The 16,067-nt window shown below is 41.3% G+C and overlaps 1 protein-coding gene across 3 annotated transcripts in view; it reads right to left on the bottom strand.

Moving 5' to 3' along the window:
* The window catches only part of PLCE1 (phospholipase C epsilon 1), a 302,602-nt gene that overhangs the window by 66,825 nt on the left and 219,710 nt on the right, over positions 1–16,067 (bottom strand). For all 3 annotated transcript variants that reach the window (XM_033130698.1, XM_033130697.1, XM_033130699.1), the window contains 3 exons: positions 13,968–14,113; positions 9,321–9,579; positions 7,596–7,801 (listed from right to left, as the gene is read on the bottom strand). In XM_033130698.1, coding sequence (XP_032986589.1) covers positions 7,596–7,801; positions 9,321–9,579; positions 13,968–14,113 — 611 coding nt within the window. The remainder of the gene's footprint in view (positions 1–7,595; positions 7,802–9,320; positions 9,580–13,967; positions 14,114–16,067) is intronic.

The raw sequence follows: 16,067 nt of genomic DNA on the forward strand, positions 1-16,067 counted from the left end.
GAAGGCTTGGAAAATTGAGCACGTTGCCTTCCCTGAGTCAGGAACCTGGATTATCAGGCTCCAGGATCTGGGGGAAGGCCAGGGAGACTTTAGTGCCTCCTTTCTATCTGGTCCCCCCGGGTAGGAACGTGTCTAAGTGACATGCCTCCTCTTCAAAGCACGAGGAATTGTTAGTAAGATCAAGGTTTCTGCTGTTTGATCCATAGACATTATTTAGCAAAGTGGGGAATAAAATTAAGAAGGAGCTGGTCCATACATCTCTGGGAAGGAAAGTTCCCATCGTCGTGAGGCGCTTGGGCAGCCTTCTGCCTCTCAGCGAGGCATATGCTGCAGCACTGGGCTTCCTGGACTCTCAGTCTAGGTCCTGGTCCCTGAGCGAGAGCCCACTCCTGCTTTCAAACAGCAGGTGCTTCCTCCTTGCCTCACAGAAAGAGATACCTTTAAACAAGAAAAGAAATCTATAGGAGATCTCACAAATCTGACGGTAAGAATATCCTTTTCAGATGACCCACACGGGAAACACAGTTAACCACCCAAATGTCCAGCAACAATACAATGTATAAATAAAATTTGATGGACTCATACAATGTAACTCTGCAAAGCAATGGAAATGAACACACAATAACTAGCTACATGCAACAGGGACAAATGCTAAGCAAGACGCACAGGAACACGCACTGTATGATGACATTTGTGTAAAGGTAAATTGCAAAACCAGGCAAAACTATACTACATTATGTAGAAATGCACAACAGTGGTAAAATTATCAAGAAAAGCAGGATGTATTATCATAGAATTCACAGTAGTGACTTTTTCCTCTAGGGACAAAGGTAGTGACATAATTGAGAAGGGTCTTGGCAATGCTTTCACTCTGGGTAGTAGTTATGTAGGCATTTGCTTGATAACTATTCAAATACATTAGTGTTTTTTAAAAAAACTTTTAATTTTAGAATAGTTTTAGATTTGTAGAGAAATTGCAAGGATAGTATAGCCCACATCCAGTTTTCCCTATTATTAATGTCTTATAATAAGATGGCATATTTGACACAGTTCATAAACCAACACTGACACATTATCATTAACGAAAGTCAATAATCTATTTAGATTACCTTAGATTTTTTTTTTTTTTTTTTTTTTAATTTATTGGGGTGACAATTGTTAGTAGAATTACATAGATTTCAGTTGTGCAATTCTGAATCACATCATCCATAAATCACACTGTGTGTTCACCACCCAGAGACAGCTCCCCTTCCATCACCGTACATTTGATCTTTTTGTTTTTTGTTTTACCTCTGTCCTTTTTCTGTTTGAGGATCCTATCCAGGATACGAGATTACATTTAGTTGTCATGCTTGTTTAGGCTACTCTTAGATACGATGGTTTCTCAGACTGGGTCTGTTTTTGAGATCTTGACAGTTTGGAGGCGCACTGGTCAAGTATTTTGTAGAATATCCCTCAATTAGAATTTGCCTGATATTTTTCTCAGAATTAGACTGGGGTTCTTGGGTTCTGGGCAGGAACACCACAGAGGTAGAGAGCGAGTGTCATCATATATCCACGGAACATACTATCAACACAACACATCCTGTTGATGTTGACGGGGCTGAGGTCGCATTCGTCATGCTGTAAAGTTACTTTTGTTTTTTTTTAAACTCTTTGGGTTTAACGAGTCCTCTTTGGAAGGAATTCACTATGCACAGTCCACATTTAAGGCATAAGGAGCTATGTTTTACCTCCCAGAGGATGGAGTATTTAATAACTTATTTCTTCTGCATGGGAGATTTATTTCTTCTTCCCCATTTATTTATAATTTATGTATATGAATTCATGGATATTTATTTAACAGTTTGGGTTACAATCTAATGCTATGTTATTTTGTTTCTCAATTGTTCCAGTATTGGCCATTGGGAGCTTTTTCAGTTGGCTCTTGTGTTCCACTGACATAGTCCCATCATTGTGTTTTCCTTTTTCTTTTTTTTTTTTTTTTTTTTTTAGCACTTCTTTACTTTCTGGCACAAGACACTCCAGGTTCGTCTTATGTATTTCCTGCCCCACTCCTAGAATTAGCCATTTCTCCAAAGAGCTTTGCTTTCTTTTACTGAAGAATGTTATTAGAAATCAAGATCTGCTTGCTAGGTACAAAAATACATTCTATTTCACACTGTAAAATGTAACTTAATGTTACATTTCAACATAAAAAGTGAAGAAAAAAAATCCTTTGTGTCTAACTTAGCTCCATCCCTCTGAAATTGCTCTCAGTAACAATGGAAAACCAATACGATGACCTCCTGAACACTCATGTCTACGCTTCAGACATATAGCAAGGAGCACGGCCTTGATGTCACCCTGGGTTTCATGCCCAGCTCCACCACCTATTAGCTGTATCACCATGTCAAATCGCTCCACTTCTCTGAGCCTCACTTTACTCACCTGTCAATGGCAGAAAAGACAAAGCCTATTTCACAGAGTAATGGTGAAGCTCAAATAAGATACTTGTGAAGCACTCGGCACAGCATCTGGCTCTGTAAAGTACTATATCACTATGATTAAATATAGGAAGACTGAGATTTCATCCCTCCCTTTACTCCTTCCCAATTCCTCTTCCTGAGGCTAAATCAGCCCAGCTGTTCACCTAGAGGGGTTTTCTTTAGGGCCACATCCGAGCTCTTCTATATATATATATATATATTTTCCTATCTATGGAACCATTTCCACATTCTCCTTGTCATACTTATTGTTGCTGTTTCTGTTTGTTTTTTTTTTAGAACAAAAAGGATTAAAATAGTCAGTGTCAGTACCCATGAAATTCAACACGTGTTCATGTAGACCTAGAACTTCTGATCTTAATTTAATAAGAGAAATGGTGTTTTCTATATTCTATTTAATTTGAGTTCTCAGCTAAATCAAGTATTTTTCAGTGAAAAACTATAAGCATTATGAAAAACAGTGTCTGGCAAGAAAAATTCTGAGGCTTCTCTGAAGCCTGTGTCTGCTGCTCAGAGACATGGTGTAAACTGGAGAGAGCAGACAGTGTCTTTCTCAACACCAGCTTCTATTTCAGAACACAAAAAGGACGAATGCTCGGTATTACTAATACCATTAAAAAGCATTCTTCCAGGAAAGAATGCCCAAGATAAAACTGATGGGTGCTTGTAATGAAATAAGTTCCTTTCAGGAAGGAAACTAGTAGCTTTGTCTCTTAGATCACATAGTGAATTTCACGCACTTCTGTGCAGGATTCTCTCAGGAAACAAGTTTCTGTGGGTTTACAAGAAGGCATAAGGTGGAACTTAAAGGGTTTATTTAGGAAGCAAATCACATTAACCAATGGTCAAACATGTGGTTTACCAGCAAAGAAACTACCTTGTCAAATGTAAGCCATATGTCTTAAGGAGATGACCAAGGAGGAAACAGAGAAGGAAAGTTTATATCCGACCCCAGACAGGGTTCTTTAGCATCCTTCAGTTGGAAACCATAAATTGACAGACAAACATTTTCTAATGTTCTCTGATGAAAATCTTATATTAGGGGACAAGTGGGCTATTTATCAACCTGGTTATACATTTGTTAAAAACAGTTCACTACTTCCTACAACGTTAACATGAACGTGATTCATCAAGTGATAAGCCTAAATTTAATTTTGTATAATAGAAGAAAATGTATACCTTTCCTGAAGGTGTACAGAGTTTTAAGCTTGCTTTTGGCAAATTCTTGCTTTTAATTAACCTAGCACTTTCCTCAACTACAGGCAGCTTCTAAATTATATCTGGATAATGTGTGGACTTTGAAGCCAGCCTGCCCGAGGCTAAATCCTGGCCCTGCTAGGTATGAGAGCCTGAATAAAATGGAAGTGGTGTGAGGATTAAATACTTTAACATATGTAAAGTATTTGGGATAGTGTTTGTTTAAAAGCAGGCTCTCAATACTAACAGCATATTAAATGTTACTAATATTATTACTGTCTGGATTGTATTTGCAAAGTCAATACGAGGCTCTGGGTCAAGAATGGATTCCGAGGTCCTGCCAGATGGCCCTGGAACCAGTGCCTGCTGATCTGACTTCAGTGAATTCTATTCAACACCCCACTCCCGTCCTGTGTGTTCGGTGCTTCACTTCTGAGCGGCAGTCGCCGGGGGTAAGGAAACGATTGCTGGTACTGAGACACAGGTTTCAATGTGAAGATTTCAATATGGCCTCACAGGTTTTGTAAAATAAATATTTGCATTTTTGTGCTTTTGTTTCCCTTTTAAGAGTGCTTAGGGTCTGGAAAATAGGAAATGGAAGAGAAATGTTCTTAGGATGTAGATGATAAAACAGTTAGGAAGGAAGACAGGGAATAAGCAGCAAATTGGAAATAAAACTTTCATGAGAGGTGATAGGGTGAGGTAAGAAATGTATCACTTCTTCCAGCAGAAGGAAAGGATGGTACTGGGAAAGCTCTGAGGCTCAACCAAAGGTAGCATTCCTAAAAGTATTTTAAAGGCTGACACCTTTAATTAACACCCCCCAACCACCCCCCACCCCCGGCCCCAAGTGAAGGCTGTTATAAAAAAGAGCCATATGAAATTCATTATTTTATCTATTCAGGGGTGAGGCATCCCTTATAGTAGGATTTACGCCAGATCTCAGTAAGAAGAAAAGGCTTATCCCAAACATTTGCTTGACTTTTCTTACAGATATTGTGAGACTTGTAATAAATTATGATTCCCTCTTTCCTTTGGCCACCAAGAATCTCAGAACAAAATTTAGTCACTGTAAAGACTGTATACTATACACTTCTGTATGCATTATTTTTTCCTAATCTATTTTACTTTCTCCTTAAGATCTTCAATTATTTATATTTATTCTTATTAGCATCTACAAAATTTTTTGTAGAAGGAGGTAAATATATACATAGATACCTATATATAAAGAAAAAGATAAATGGCGGTAGGTACAGGTTAAGGACTTAATGGTTATGAGATGCTTCCTGTGCAGACACGTGCTTATTTGTACATGGTCCTTTCTCTATGTAGCTATACTATGTTGTATACTAATACTATAATATATATGAGGTATGATAAAAAATATGGTGAATGTTTAAATTAAAAAAAAATTTGTTGAACCTTCCTCCTTTGATTCTAATGTATAAAATAAGTTGCAAAGCAGCCATTTTCCAGAGCATTTTCTCAATCCATTGAGACTTTGCTTCCTGGCAATTGTTGTCAGTTTGGCTCAAATAAACTCATAAGCTTTCAAAAAAAAAATTATTACAGTAAGAGACCCATTGCCATTAATCCCCCTCAAAATGCCCCCCCTCACTTTGAACACACTTATCCCATCGTTTTTGCCACTTTCTGCAGCAGTTCTGGAAGTCCTCTTTTATGAGTGTCTTTAGTTGCGCTGTCATGGCTGCCTCGATGTCCTGAATTGATTCAAAACGTTTACCTTTCATGGTCATTTTGATTTTGGGAAGAGCCAGAAGTTGCATGGTGCCCGATCTGGTGAATAAGGTGGATGAGGACACACCATAATGTTTCTATTTGACATAAATTGCCGTACCAGAAGTGATATGTGACATGGAACATTGTCATGATAGAGGATGAAACTGTTTGCCTATTTCATGTTAACACGTTGTTTGTGATCCATGATTTGTGGCACACTTTAAAACACACCTTCTCTCAACTATAGCTCACATCTGACTGACTGCACCAAACAAGTTGAAACTTGTCACACACTGTTACTAAGGTTCTACACGCCGCTTCACGTATTGAAGATCCCTGCCTTTCCGTTGGATGGCACTCGGCAGCAGCATTTACCGTAATTTTTGATCACCCCTCATATACCAGGGGTGCCAAAAAATGTATGCAAGTGGACACTTTGGTCAACATTGCTCAAGCAGTAGTTTGCCATAATCAAAAGTGTCCGGATGCTGATGGTAACCACTTTGAGAATATCTTGTAATTGCAGAAGTCAAACGTGACTTGTATTCACCTTTTGTTATTGGCATATATTGAGTATTATAATTTTAATACAGTTTTCCTTTCTTAAAATGTGTATACATGTTTTTGGCACCCTCTGTGTATGAGTGTGTGTGTGTGTGTGTGTGTGTGTGCGTGTGTGTGTAATACTATATGTACAATGCTAATGTCAGCAAAATGTAAGAAAACTTTCAAATAATCTTTGAACTGAGATAAACAAACGAAAGAACTGGTAAAGCTATTTGTGAGACCTGTGAGCTTTAGGGCCGGGGGACATAGTGGTGAGGGCACTAATAGTTACTCTTTGAGCACTGGGGCTCTCTATGGGGGAATGAGTGAGGAAGTGAGGTTTGGAAGAAAGCCCAAAGACTTTGGAGGAATCTGGAATGTAGGTTTACCTCCTTAAAACATAACAGCATTAGGGATTCAGATACAAGGCATTCATTTCTGTGTTCACCACCAATTCTAAGTATCTAGCACTACAATTCAAAGAGATTACTTTTCAAAGACACAGTCACCCGTCCCTGTGTAGGCTCCCATACACAAAGACACCTGGGAAAGGCTTTGCAAAACAAACAGCAATGTCTTACCCATGCATACAGGTGTGTATAAGGACCCCGAGGTTATGACTCATGAATACTGACTGCAAATAAAATCTTTCGTGGCGAAGATGTCAAAACCAGTGGACCTAATAGTTTTGGATGGTGCTAAAGGATTCCTCCAGTTGGGTCAGGCTCTGCCATTTGCCATTTGATTGAGGCTTGACTGTGAGAAAACAGACTTGAAGAGATCCAATGCATGCCCAAGACCACGGGTTTCTGAACTTCTCACTTGGTTGTGGGTAAGCATGTCTGACTAGATTGCAACGACTGCTGATAGACAGCAACTGAAACATCTGAGCAGTTTCAAAGCTGAGGATGCCACCTCACAGAGCTGTGTTTCTGAAAGCGAGATCTTTGACTATGTGACATAGAGGTTGGGGGGAGCTGCTGAAAATACTGATTTCTGAGTATCAATCTAGCCCTACCAAATCACTATATTTTATTAAAAAATATGTTAATACTTGTCCCTGTGTCCCTCTCAGTGATCACAAAAAAACATTTTTATAGAAGCTATGACATAAATAAGAGATCATTGTTCTAATCTGGAAATTTAATTAGTCGAATTTTTAGAAACAGCAGAATAGCTCTAGTGCAGGGGTGTCCAAACTTTTTTCAACGGTTTTCACCAAAGGCCGTATGCGGTAAAATACACAAACAGCTGGGCCACTCACTCGAGGTGAAGTACGTATTGCCTCACCTGGTTTATTTAAGTAAACTAAATATATTTTTGGAATTTGCTGCAGACCAATTAACAATGGATCTCCGGCCGCAGTTCGCCTGCGGGCCGCAGTTTGGACACCCCTGCTCTAGTGTTTTTCAAAGGGATCACAGAAGGCAAATTATGAGCAGTAATTTTAGCACAATGCAGCCAAATTAAAAAGATAAATTGTAATTCAGCATTGAAAATTGTGGAGATAGAGAAACACGGCTTACTGCTAAAGGCGGCGGGTTTTTAGTAGGGGTTTACCTGACACCAAAGTGAGGTAGGAACAGGAAGCAATGAGCATCCTTCTCGTTAAAATGTAACACTTACTGCCATCGAGCTTTCTCCTTCAAGGAGTTTTTCCTCGAGCTGTTCCCTTCACTGGGGCTGTCCTCCTCCTCCGTCTCCAGACTTCGACTGCAGCTCCTGATGATCTGAAAGATGCTGTTGACAGTGGACTCCTTCTCCGAATTCTTTAAGCCATTTTGTCCCACTCGTTGTAAGAAATTGTCTTGCCCACTGTAGTCGGCTACAAACTACAGAAAAATATATCAAGACTTGTTATTGCGACTTCATATAATTCATCCACATAACCTACTTGGCTATAGAAATGAAACCATGATAGTCATAAATAACGGCATTTGTGCCTATTTTACTGGAGGGAAAAAGCACCACCAGGAAAAACATTTCCTTTCACTGTATGAAATATCAAAACTCACTCTTGTTTCCACTAAGACAACTTTAGTCCCTCTAGGAATCAACACTCCACTTCGAATTGAAAATATAAAAAACAATATTATTCCAAGGCTCCCTAGGGAGAAGACTGGCCACTTTACAGAGGAAGAACAGGGTTATTTTATCCTAGTAGTGAGAATTGAGAAAACTATGAAAAAGTATACTATTCTATGAAACCAGATAAAATGACGGGGCCCAAGGAAAACATTGAGAAAAGGTGACGTTTGCTTTCTTTCCCTGATATCCAATGGTAACCCAGAGGCTTCCTGGTGGCGTTTGGCTCATGTTGGCTGCATTCTTGATCAGGAAGTTTCTCCCATCAGAGGTAAGAGCTGCAGCTGGGCCTTGAGATGTGGCGTTCCCTCCTCCTGAGACACCAGAGAACTGGTATGGGAGCTGCGTGGGGGGGTCTAGCTTTAAGCTTTCTCCTCCATGTCTTGCACTTTTTCCCCCCTTAAACAAGCCAGAGAGATGCAAGCCAGTAGTGTTGCCTGTACCTGTTGGGGGCTGTCAAGTCTCCCGGATACCAGGCGAGCGCTTTGCTCACAGGAGACACAGAAGAGGCTGAAGTTTTAGAATAGTCTTCCCATTGCCACGGAGAAGGGGGTGTATGTGAGAGGGTGTGAAAGATCCACAGCGGGTGCTACTACCATGGTGAGACTGACCCTACATTTGGGTGTGGAGTCCCAGTGTGGGGCTCCTCATAGTTCTCCATAAAGTTCCCCCAAGGTTAGTCCCTTCTTTCATTTCTAAACACCGTATAGGGAGGTATCCTTATCTTCTTCCAGTTTCTCAGTGTCCCTTCTCTCCAATGCCAATGGCCTGAGGCAAAGCTCACACCGTCCTCTCCCTCTATGGGAGTCAAGAGAAAGAAGCGATGGGCCTGGGACAACTGAGGCAGCCACGCTTAGGAGGCTGGAGCCCACCTTTAGATGAGGCACCAGCTTCTCCAGTGTTCTCCCCCAAAGGATGAAAGGCAGGCACTGTTGACTCCCCCACACTCTTCCTTCCGTTGATTCAGGACAGTTAATACTCTCACTTGACGTCTCTTAACCCCTACGTCCAGACATTCCCACCCAATAAAAGAGAAGAAAACCTCATCAGCTTTTAAGAAAAAGAATCAGAAAACAATCCCCATTTTCACTTGGACCTACACATTGCTCCACTAAAGCTAACTTAACCGTATTAAGCCCCAACCAGCGCTAGTTGGCATTCTTTTCTCTGGAATTTTCAAGGGCCTAACGGTTACCCGACGCAACAGTAACAGCTGATAACCCTGAGAGCGACGCTCCAGATCCTGAGGATTCGGAAAGCCCTTACCTCTAGAGCTTCTTCCTGGGAATTGTACCTCGGGCAAAGCTTCATGAGGCCGGAGGCTCCGTCAAGTACTTCACAGAGCTCCTTCAGAAACACCCCGCAGAACGGAACCACCTTACAGCCGGGGATGTGCAGTGCCCGCGTCACCATCTTCTTGTACTCGCAGGAAGACTCGTGCTGAGCCATGGCGTCCTTCAGGCTCCTCATGGTCTCCAGGTCAGACTGGTCCATAAACTGCCACATTTTTAAAACTTTTCTTGACCTATGGCAAGAAAGTAACATTTTTTTTTTCCAGACCGAGGGAAAAATAATACGGTGTACAGTAAATAGCCTACATTCCATACACATTCATTGTTTTTGCCTGTTTGTTCTATGTTTTAATGTTTATTTAGGATTCATATCTCCACCTGCTTCCCCAAATGATGTGACTATTACTTTCATAAATTGAAACACAAAATTAAATAAGGCAGATACAAACAAAAACACATGTGAAAGGAGTTAATTTTGCAAGGCGGGCAGTGAAGTTAGGTTTGAGCCATTTTGGCAACTAGAGCCACAAGGGAAACCTATAGATTGTACAAATATTTATGGAGGGTTGCCTGCAGAAAACGTGGTCCATCTACTCCTCTTGGTTTTTTAAATGTTATCCTTGGAACAGGCCAGTCCCTCAGTGATACACATGAAGCCTGTTTTGGTCTCTTTTGTAGAATTGCTTTTACTGAATCCAACTTTCACATTAAGCCAGCAGCCCATCTTAAGGGACATTATCTTGAAGTATTATTTGCATAACAGGATACTAAATGGGACTTTCCTATTTTGAAATTGCTGCTGAGAACAAGAGGTGACACTGTACCCCACCTTCTATAGAGAGGTGCCAGGTTGTCACCAGGGGCACGCAGACTGCTCTGCTCTCAGTGGCATCTCACCCTCCACCAACTCACGCAGAACAACTGGATCTGAGCAGCGAGGTCAGGAGCATTTCTTTGGAGAGTTGTCAGAGCACTGTATGCAAGAAGGAGGAAATCATCCCAAGTACAGGGAGCTTGAAGGGGACTCCATGGAGAGGTGGGCCTGTGTCCCAGGTAGTTTGTTGATCACATAGATTGGTGTGTGATTCTTGCCTGGGAAAGTCTAAAGATGAGAGGCTGCCTGGAGCTGCCCGATGGCAGTGTGATGGAAGTTTCCAGCGGGTGTGTGTTGCATTTGCAGAGTCTGGGAGGGCAAAGCGCTAAGTGTTTCCAGTGAGTCAGGAGTGGACACTGTGACAAGCAGTGGGAACTGAGCTATCTTGAAAGGCCTGCCTGCCAAATGAGGTGACTCTAGTGGAAAGAGTCCAGGAGGGCAGGACCTCCAGAGCTGGATCCTCGGGATTGAGGGCATTGCCTCTTGCCAGATAATGGTGTAGTGGGAGGTAAGTAGGTCAGGGGATGAAGGAAACGAGGAGGAGTAACTAGGAAGAAACCTCAGAAGCTCCCCACATGGCTCTCCGTGGGAGCATCTAGGCCATATTACAACTGTCCCCGTCATGTAAGACTGTTGCCCCCTCCACCCCTCCTCCTTTCCCCTTTCTTCTCCTGCTCACTTTTTCTGCAGGGACCTGAGGTCGAGGGAGAGGGAGAGAAAAGATAAACCATATCTTCCCACCCCATTGCAGGTTTCTGAGACTGGTTGGGTTCCGGAATGTGGGAAAGGTTGCAGCTTTACATTGAAGGAGGGGTTGCAATTTTGTTTTATATCAGACTGGATGAAAAAAATCATTATGTAATGTATAAGATATCCAAGACATATAAAACAATAGTAATATGGTTGAGGCCCCAGTGGATTTCTCCATGAGCACATACATACACCTCCCTCTTTTGCCAAAAAGGACTGTAGTTGTGACGTTAGTGATTGCGTTCCCTTACAATGCTTTATACTCTCCCAACATGTGTATGTATCACTGAGCACTTTGTAGAATTGCTTAAACGCTATATAAGTGGTGTCACATTGCAGCTACTCTTGGACAACCTGCTTTTTCTGCACAGCCATATGTTTCTGAGATTCATTCATGCTCATGAGTGTAGGAGAATGAGTCAGCTTATTAACCACGCAAGTAACGAGGAAAGCTACAGGCTCTCCCAAGGTATAATCCAGAGCCAAGGGAGGGAGGGCCACTTAGGCAGGTTTGAAACACAGTGAAGTCAGAAAAATAAGATTGTTTCTGATTTCACCTCACTAAAGTCCAGCTCGCCCTACAATTGGTTTCTTAAAAGCTGGTGAGAATCCTTTTTTTTTTTTGGTCATGTAAAGGAGATATAAATAAACAAAGTGAATAAATGAATGAGACATGGTTCTCATTATTTAATCATTCTTCTTTCCATGAGTAACGGAATAGTCATGATACATTTGGGGCCAAAAGACAAACCTCAGCAAAGATCAATGATTTTTTGTTATATTGAGAATTGGCACTATTTTAAAACTTTTATTTCGTTTTATGATTATAAAGGCACTAGCTCCTCATTGTAGACAACTTGGAAAATACCAAAAAGACAGAATATCCATCCATAGCTCTACCATCCACAGACAACATTAGATATATTTCCTTCCAGTATTTATTCTATTTGTGTCTATCTGGTATAAATATTTTATAAATTTTGTTGCATCAATATTGCTGAGGTTGTTAAGTATAAACAGATTTGTTCCCAGATAGTTTTTATGCATTTTGTGTTACATACTTCCCAATGATATTAAAATTTTTTTCATAAACAACATTTTTGATGGCCAAATAATATTCCATTGTGTGGATGTATCAGGTTATTTCCTTTATTTTTCTATTATTGTTCATTTGGGTTATTTTAAATTGATACCACGATTAAGTAAATACCATTATAGTGAATCTTCATAGTTCTAATTGTCTCCTTAAAACAGCTGAGAATTGATTTTGAGGAAGCAAAATGTACAATGTCTACAGAAAACCAGTCATTTAACAATAAGGTTACTCCCTTTTCCATTTAATTGCTTAAAAAAAACACCTTTAGTTATCTTGATGTAGTTAAATTACTTATAATCTAAATATTTTCAGGCCTGAAAGTACATCATGCGCTCTGCCTCCACAATCATTCTATTAGAAGAATATCTAGCAACTTTTCTCCTGTATATATATTTCTAGCGAGAGTTACTGAACCTGGTACTTTTACTCATTTTTTTTTTTTAAATCAGTTTAGTTTTAAGCCAAATGTAAGAGCATGAAAATAGATGGCAGTTGGTGTGGGGTGTAAGACAAAACACAGGAATTAGTAGTGAGGTTTAGCTTGGTTTGAGGTTATTCCTTTAAGAGAGAATCACCTGGCTCTATATGGCCTTTTTGGATTTTGAATTCAAACTAAGTTGGGTCTGAAAATCACATTCACCCAAGGCCCCGATGGGTCATGCTGAGGCCATTCTTGTATGAAGAGAATCTCTAATAGATGGTTTGTGGCTGCCAGCCTCCAAAATGGCCTCCAGTGATACACACTTCCGGGTGCAGGGTAGTCCTCCCCACAATGAAATAGTGCTGGTCTTATGTGACCAGTACAATACGACAGAAGTGACAGTGTGTGACCGCTGAGACTAGAACATAAAAGGCACTGCAGCTTCTGCCTTTCTTTCTTGGATCATTGACTCTGGAGGGAGCCAGCCACCATGTTGTGAGGACAGTGATGTCCAGAAGAGAGAAAGCGAGGTCCCAGCCCACAGCCAGCACCAACTTGCCAGTCAGCAGGGAAAGATAAGCATCAGTGAAATAGAACTATTTTGTCATAATCGTTCTTTTTTTTAAAAGTAATACAGGCTTTTTCTTTTTTTTTAATAGAAAACCTATCACAAAGAGAACCAAATCATCGGGATATACATTTGTATAACCATTTGAAATGCCAACGACATGATCATTTGAGTTTATTCTTAGTTAAGAAAGTTCAAGAGGACAAAAAAATTTCCAAACCTGAGAAATTCTCCTCTCTCAACCCTGAATCCCTATGTAGGGACCTGGGGAATCAAAGAAGAATCCCAATAATGTTATGAAGCAAGATCTATTTATAGTGAGGCCGCTCATCGGGAAGGTGAATCTCAGACAACAATAACAGTTCTCTTTATGGAAACTTCCTATATGCCAGACACACCTGCTAAACACTTCATATTATCTCACCAAATCCTATGTAAAGAATAGGTGCTTTTTTATTATTACCCCATTTTATAGATGAAGAAACTGAGGTTCAATGAGGTCAAGTAACTTGCCCAGATCACACAGCTATTGCATGGGGGAGCTAGGATTTGCTTCCGTTATTCTGACTCCACAACTCACGTACTTCCTCACACCACACTGCCTCCCACACAAGTGAGGGCAGTTACTTTATGCCAGGTACCTGAGGCTGAAAGGGAATAAGGCGGGAGACTTTATTGACAGAACGGTGATCTTATTATTAGCTTGATGAAGAAGGCATAGGAGCAGGATATCATAGAGGTTAAGGGCATGGGCTCTGAAATCAAGGCTACCTGCATTCACACCCCAGGCATGCCAGGTGACCTTGGGTGAATGACTTAACTTCTCCTAACCAATTGCTTGGTTTGGGTAAAGGTGCCATTCCATTGGTCAGGGAAACTGTGCCCAGATAACCCTATTCCCATGGCACATACCTAAGGCCGGCCAAGAACTCCATGACAGTGTTGTAGTTTCCCATATTCCAGCAGCATTTGGCCACATGCACCAAGTACGAGAAGACTTCCCGCTTCTCCTCCATGGAGCCCGCCGTGAGGATCAGCCACGTCACCCAGGAGCTCACCTGGAAAATGCAGAGAGAGGCATTCACTGAAACTATGTCCTGGAAGCCTGATAAATATTTTTTCACAAGCAAACTGGTTTTCTTTTTTAAAGATCAGTTTAGTAACGGAAATGAAGGACCCAGACGAGAGACGAAGCTGACACTAGCTCCATCACGGCTTTGCTATGGGATTCTGGGAAAGTTGCTTAACCTCTCTGTGTTCATTTTCATCTTTAAAATAAGGAGGCCGAAAGGTAATTCATAAGATCCCTCTTGATCTATAACATTCCATGAGACTATGAAAAATAAAGCCTAAAGATGATGTTGATTTAAATATATTTTGACTGATGGACAGTAAGATTAAATGCAATCAGTGCACTTAGCTCATAAATGAGACACTTACCAAACAGTAAAATACAGGTCAAATAAAAAATACACATTTTTGAACTCTCTCTTGCAAACTCATTATTGATTATGCTCCTCAAATGACAAAAACAATAGAGAAGAAATACAGTACTTAGCATGTGCCAGGAACTGTTCTAAGCACTTTACTTATTTATCTCATTTAACTCAGTTCACTCATTTATCTCTCACAACAATCCCAATGATAGTAAGGGACTATCATTATTCTCATTTTATGGAGGAGAAAACTGAGGGACAAAGGGCCTAAAAGACCTGCGAAAGGTCCCCAACCAAGATGGCAAAGCCAGAATGTGAAGTTAGGTGTGTGCCCTAGAGGTGGCACTATTAACCACTCACTAAACGCCTAATGTGTACACATGTGCTTTTGTGTCCTCCAGCTCTGGACTTCAATTTATTCTAATGTGACTTGCTTTTTCCACTACATAGACTGAAGTATCTTACTTAATAATAATCCAGTATGAAGACTCCCGTTTACGATTTGCAGCCTCAAAAACCTCTACGTAATCTCAAAGATTATTTTGCTGCTCCCTATACTTTGGAGCTTGGACACTCATGTTCACTTAAGTTACTTTTTCCATCCTGGCTAATGTCTGTGGTGAGAAGTGCAGTGGTTAACAAATCAAAGTGTAGGTCTTAATTGCCCACGGCCCATTAGCTGCACTTTGTTCAGCAACAGCGCTGAAACTTGGGGAGCAACTCACTTCCCTGGCCGGAGTGAGAGCGGGACCTGAGTGAACAGAGTTCACGGTGACCCATGATGACTGCAGGATCAAAGATTTCAACGTCCATAGCATACTGCCGTACAATGACAGGAATGCATGGCATTTAGTGCTGGCAGCAACCACAGAGGGCAGTCCAACCCCATTTTCCAGATCAGGAATCTATGGCTCATGGGAGCAGTGACTTTCTGAGGTCACAATTCTTGTTACTGTCAAAACTAGAACTCCCAGTCCAGTGTTCGTTCATCTGATGAAGGGTGACAGTTTCTTTCAACTTGGCATTGGTTAGGTCCTTCTCACTAAAAGCTAAATATTGGAGGATAGCTGGAATAAAAAAAGACACCAAGAAAAGTACCAAAAAATGCTTAAAGACATGAGAAAAGACTGAGGCTGAACACCCCTTTCTTCTCCCTACACAGGAACAAACAGGGAAAACAGGAGCAATGGGCAGTTTCGGTGATAAAACACGGTTCTGCTCGGGTACCAGTCAGGAGTACTGCAGCCATAGTCTGCCTCTTCCCTTCTGAAATCGGCTGAAGCAAAAACGTGGTGGGCCACTGGCCCACGGGGCTCCAAGCGTGTACCTCTGCTCTCTGCTTGCCTGGGACTTCTCTGGGACCTCGTACAACACCAGGAGAACAGATCTGGAATCAGACCCCAGGACCAGCCCTGGTCCACGTCATCCTGCAAGGAAATCAGAGCCTCTTGGGGACCATTTGCTCCGATCTCCTGGGACTGCTTGGAGCACACAAGATCCTTCTGGGATTTATAGCGCGTACCCTCTCCTGCAGCTATAAGCAAGCCCTTGCTCACGGTCTCCAGGCCTTGTCCCT

Source organism: Rhinolophus ferrumequinum, chromosome 16 (genome assembly GCF_004115265.2).
Source record: "Rhinolophus ferrumequinum isolate MPI-CBG mRhiFer1 chromosome 16, mRhiFer1_v1.p, whole genome shotgun sequence".
NCBI classification, from domain to species: Eukaryota; Metazoa; Chordata; class Mammalia; order Chiroptera; family Rhinolophidae; genus Rhinolophus; species Rhinolophus ferrumequinum.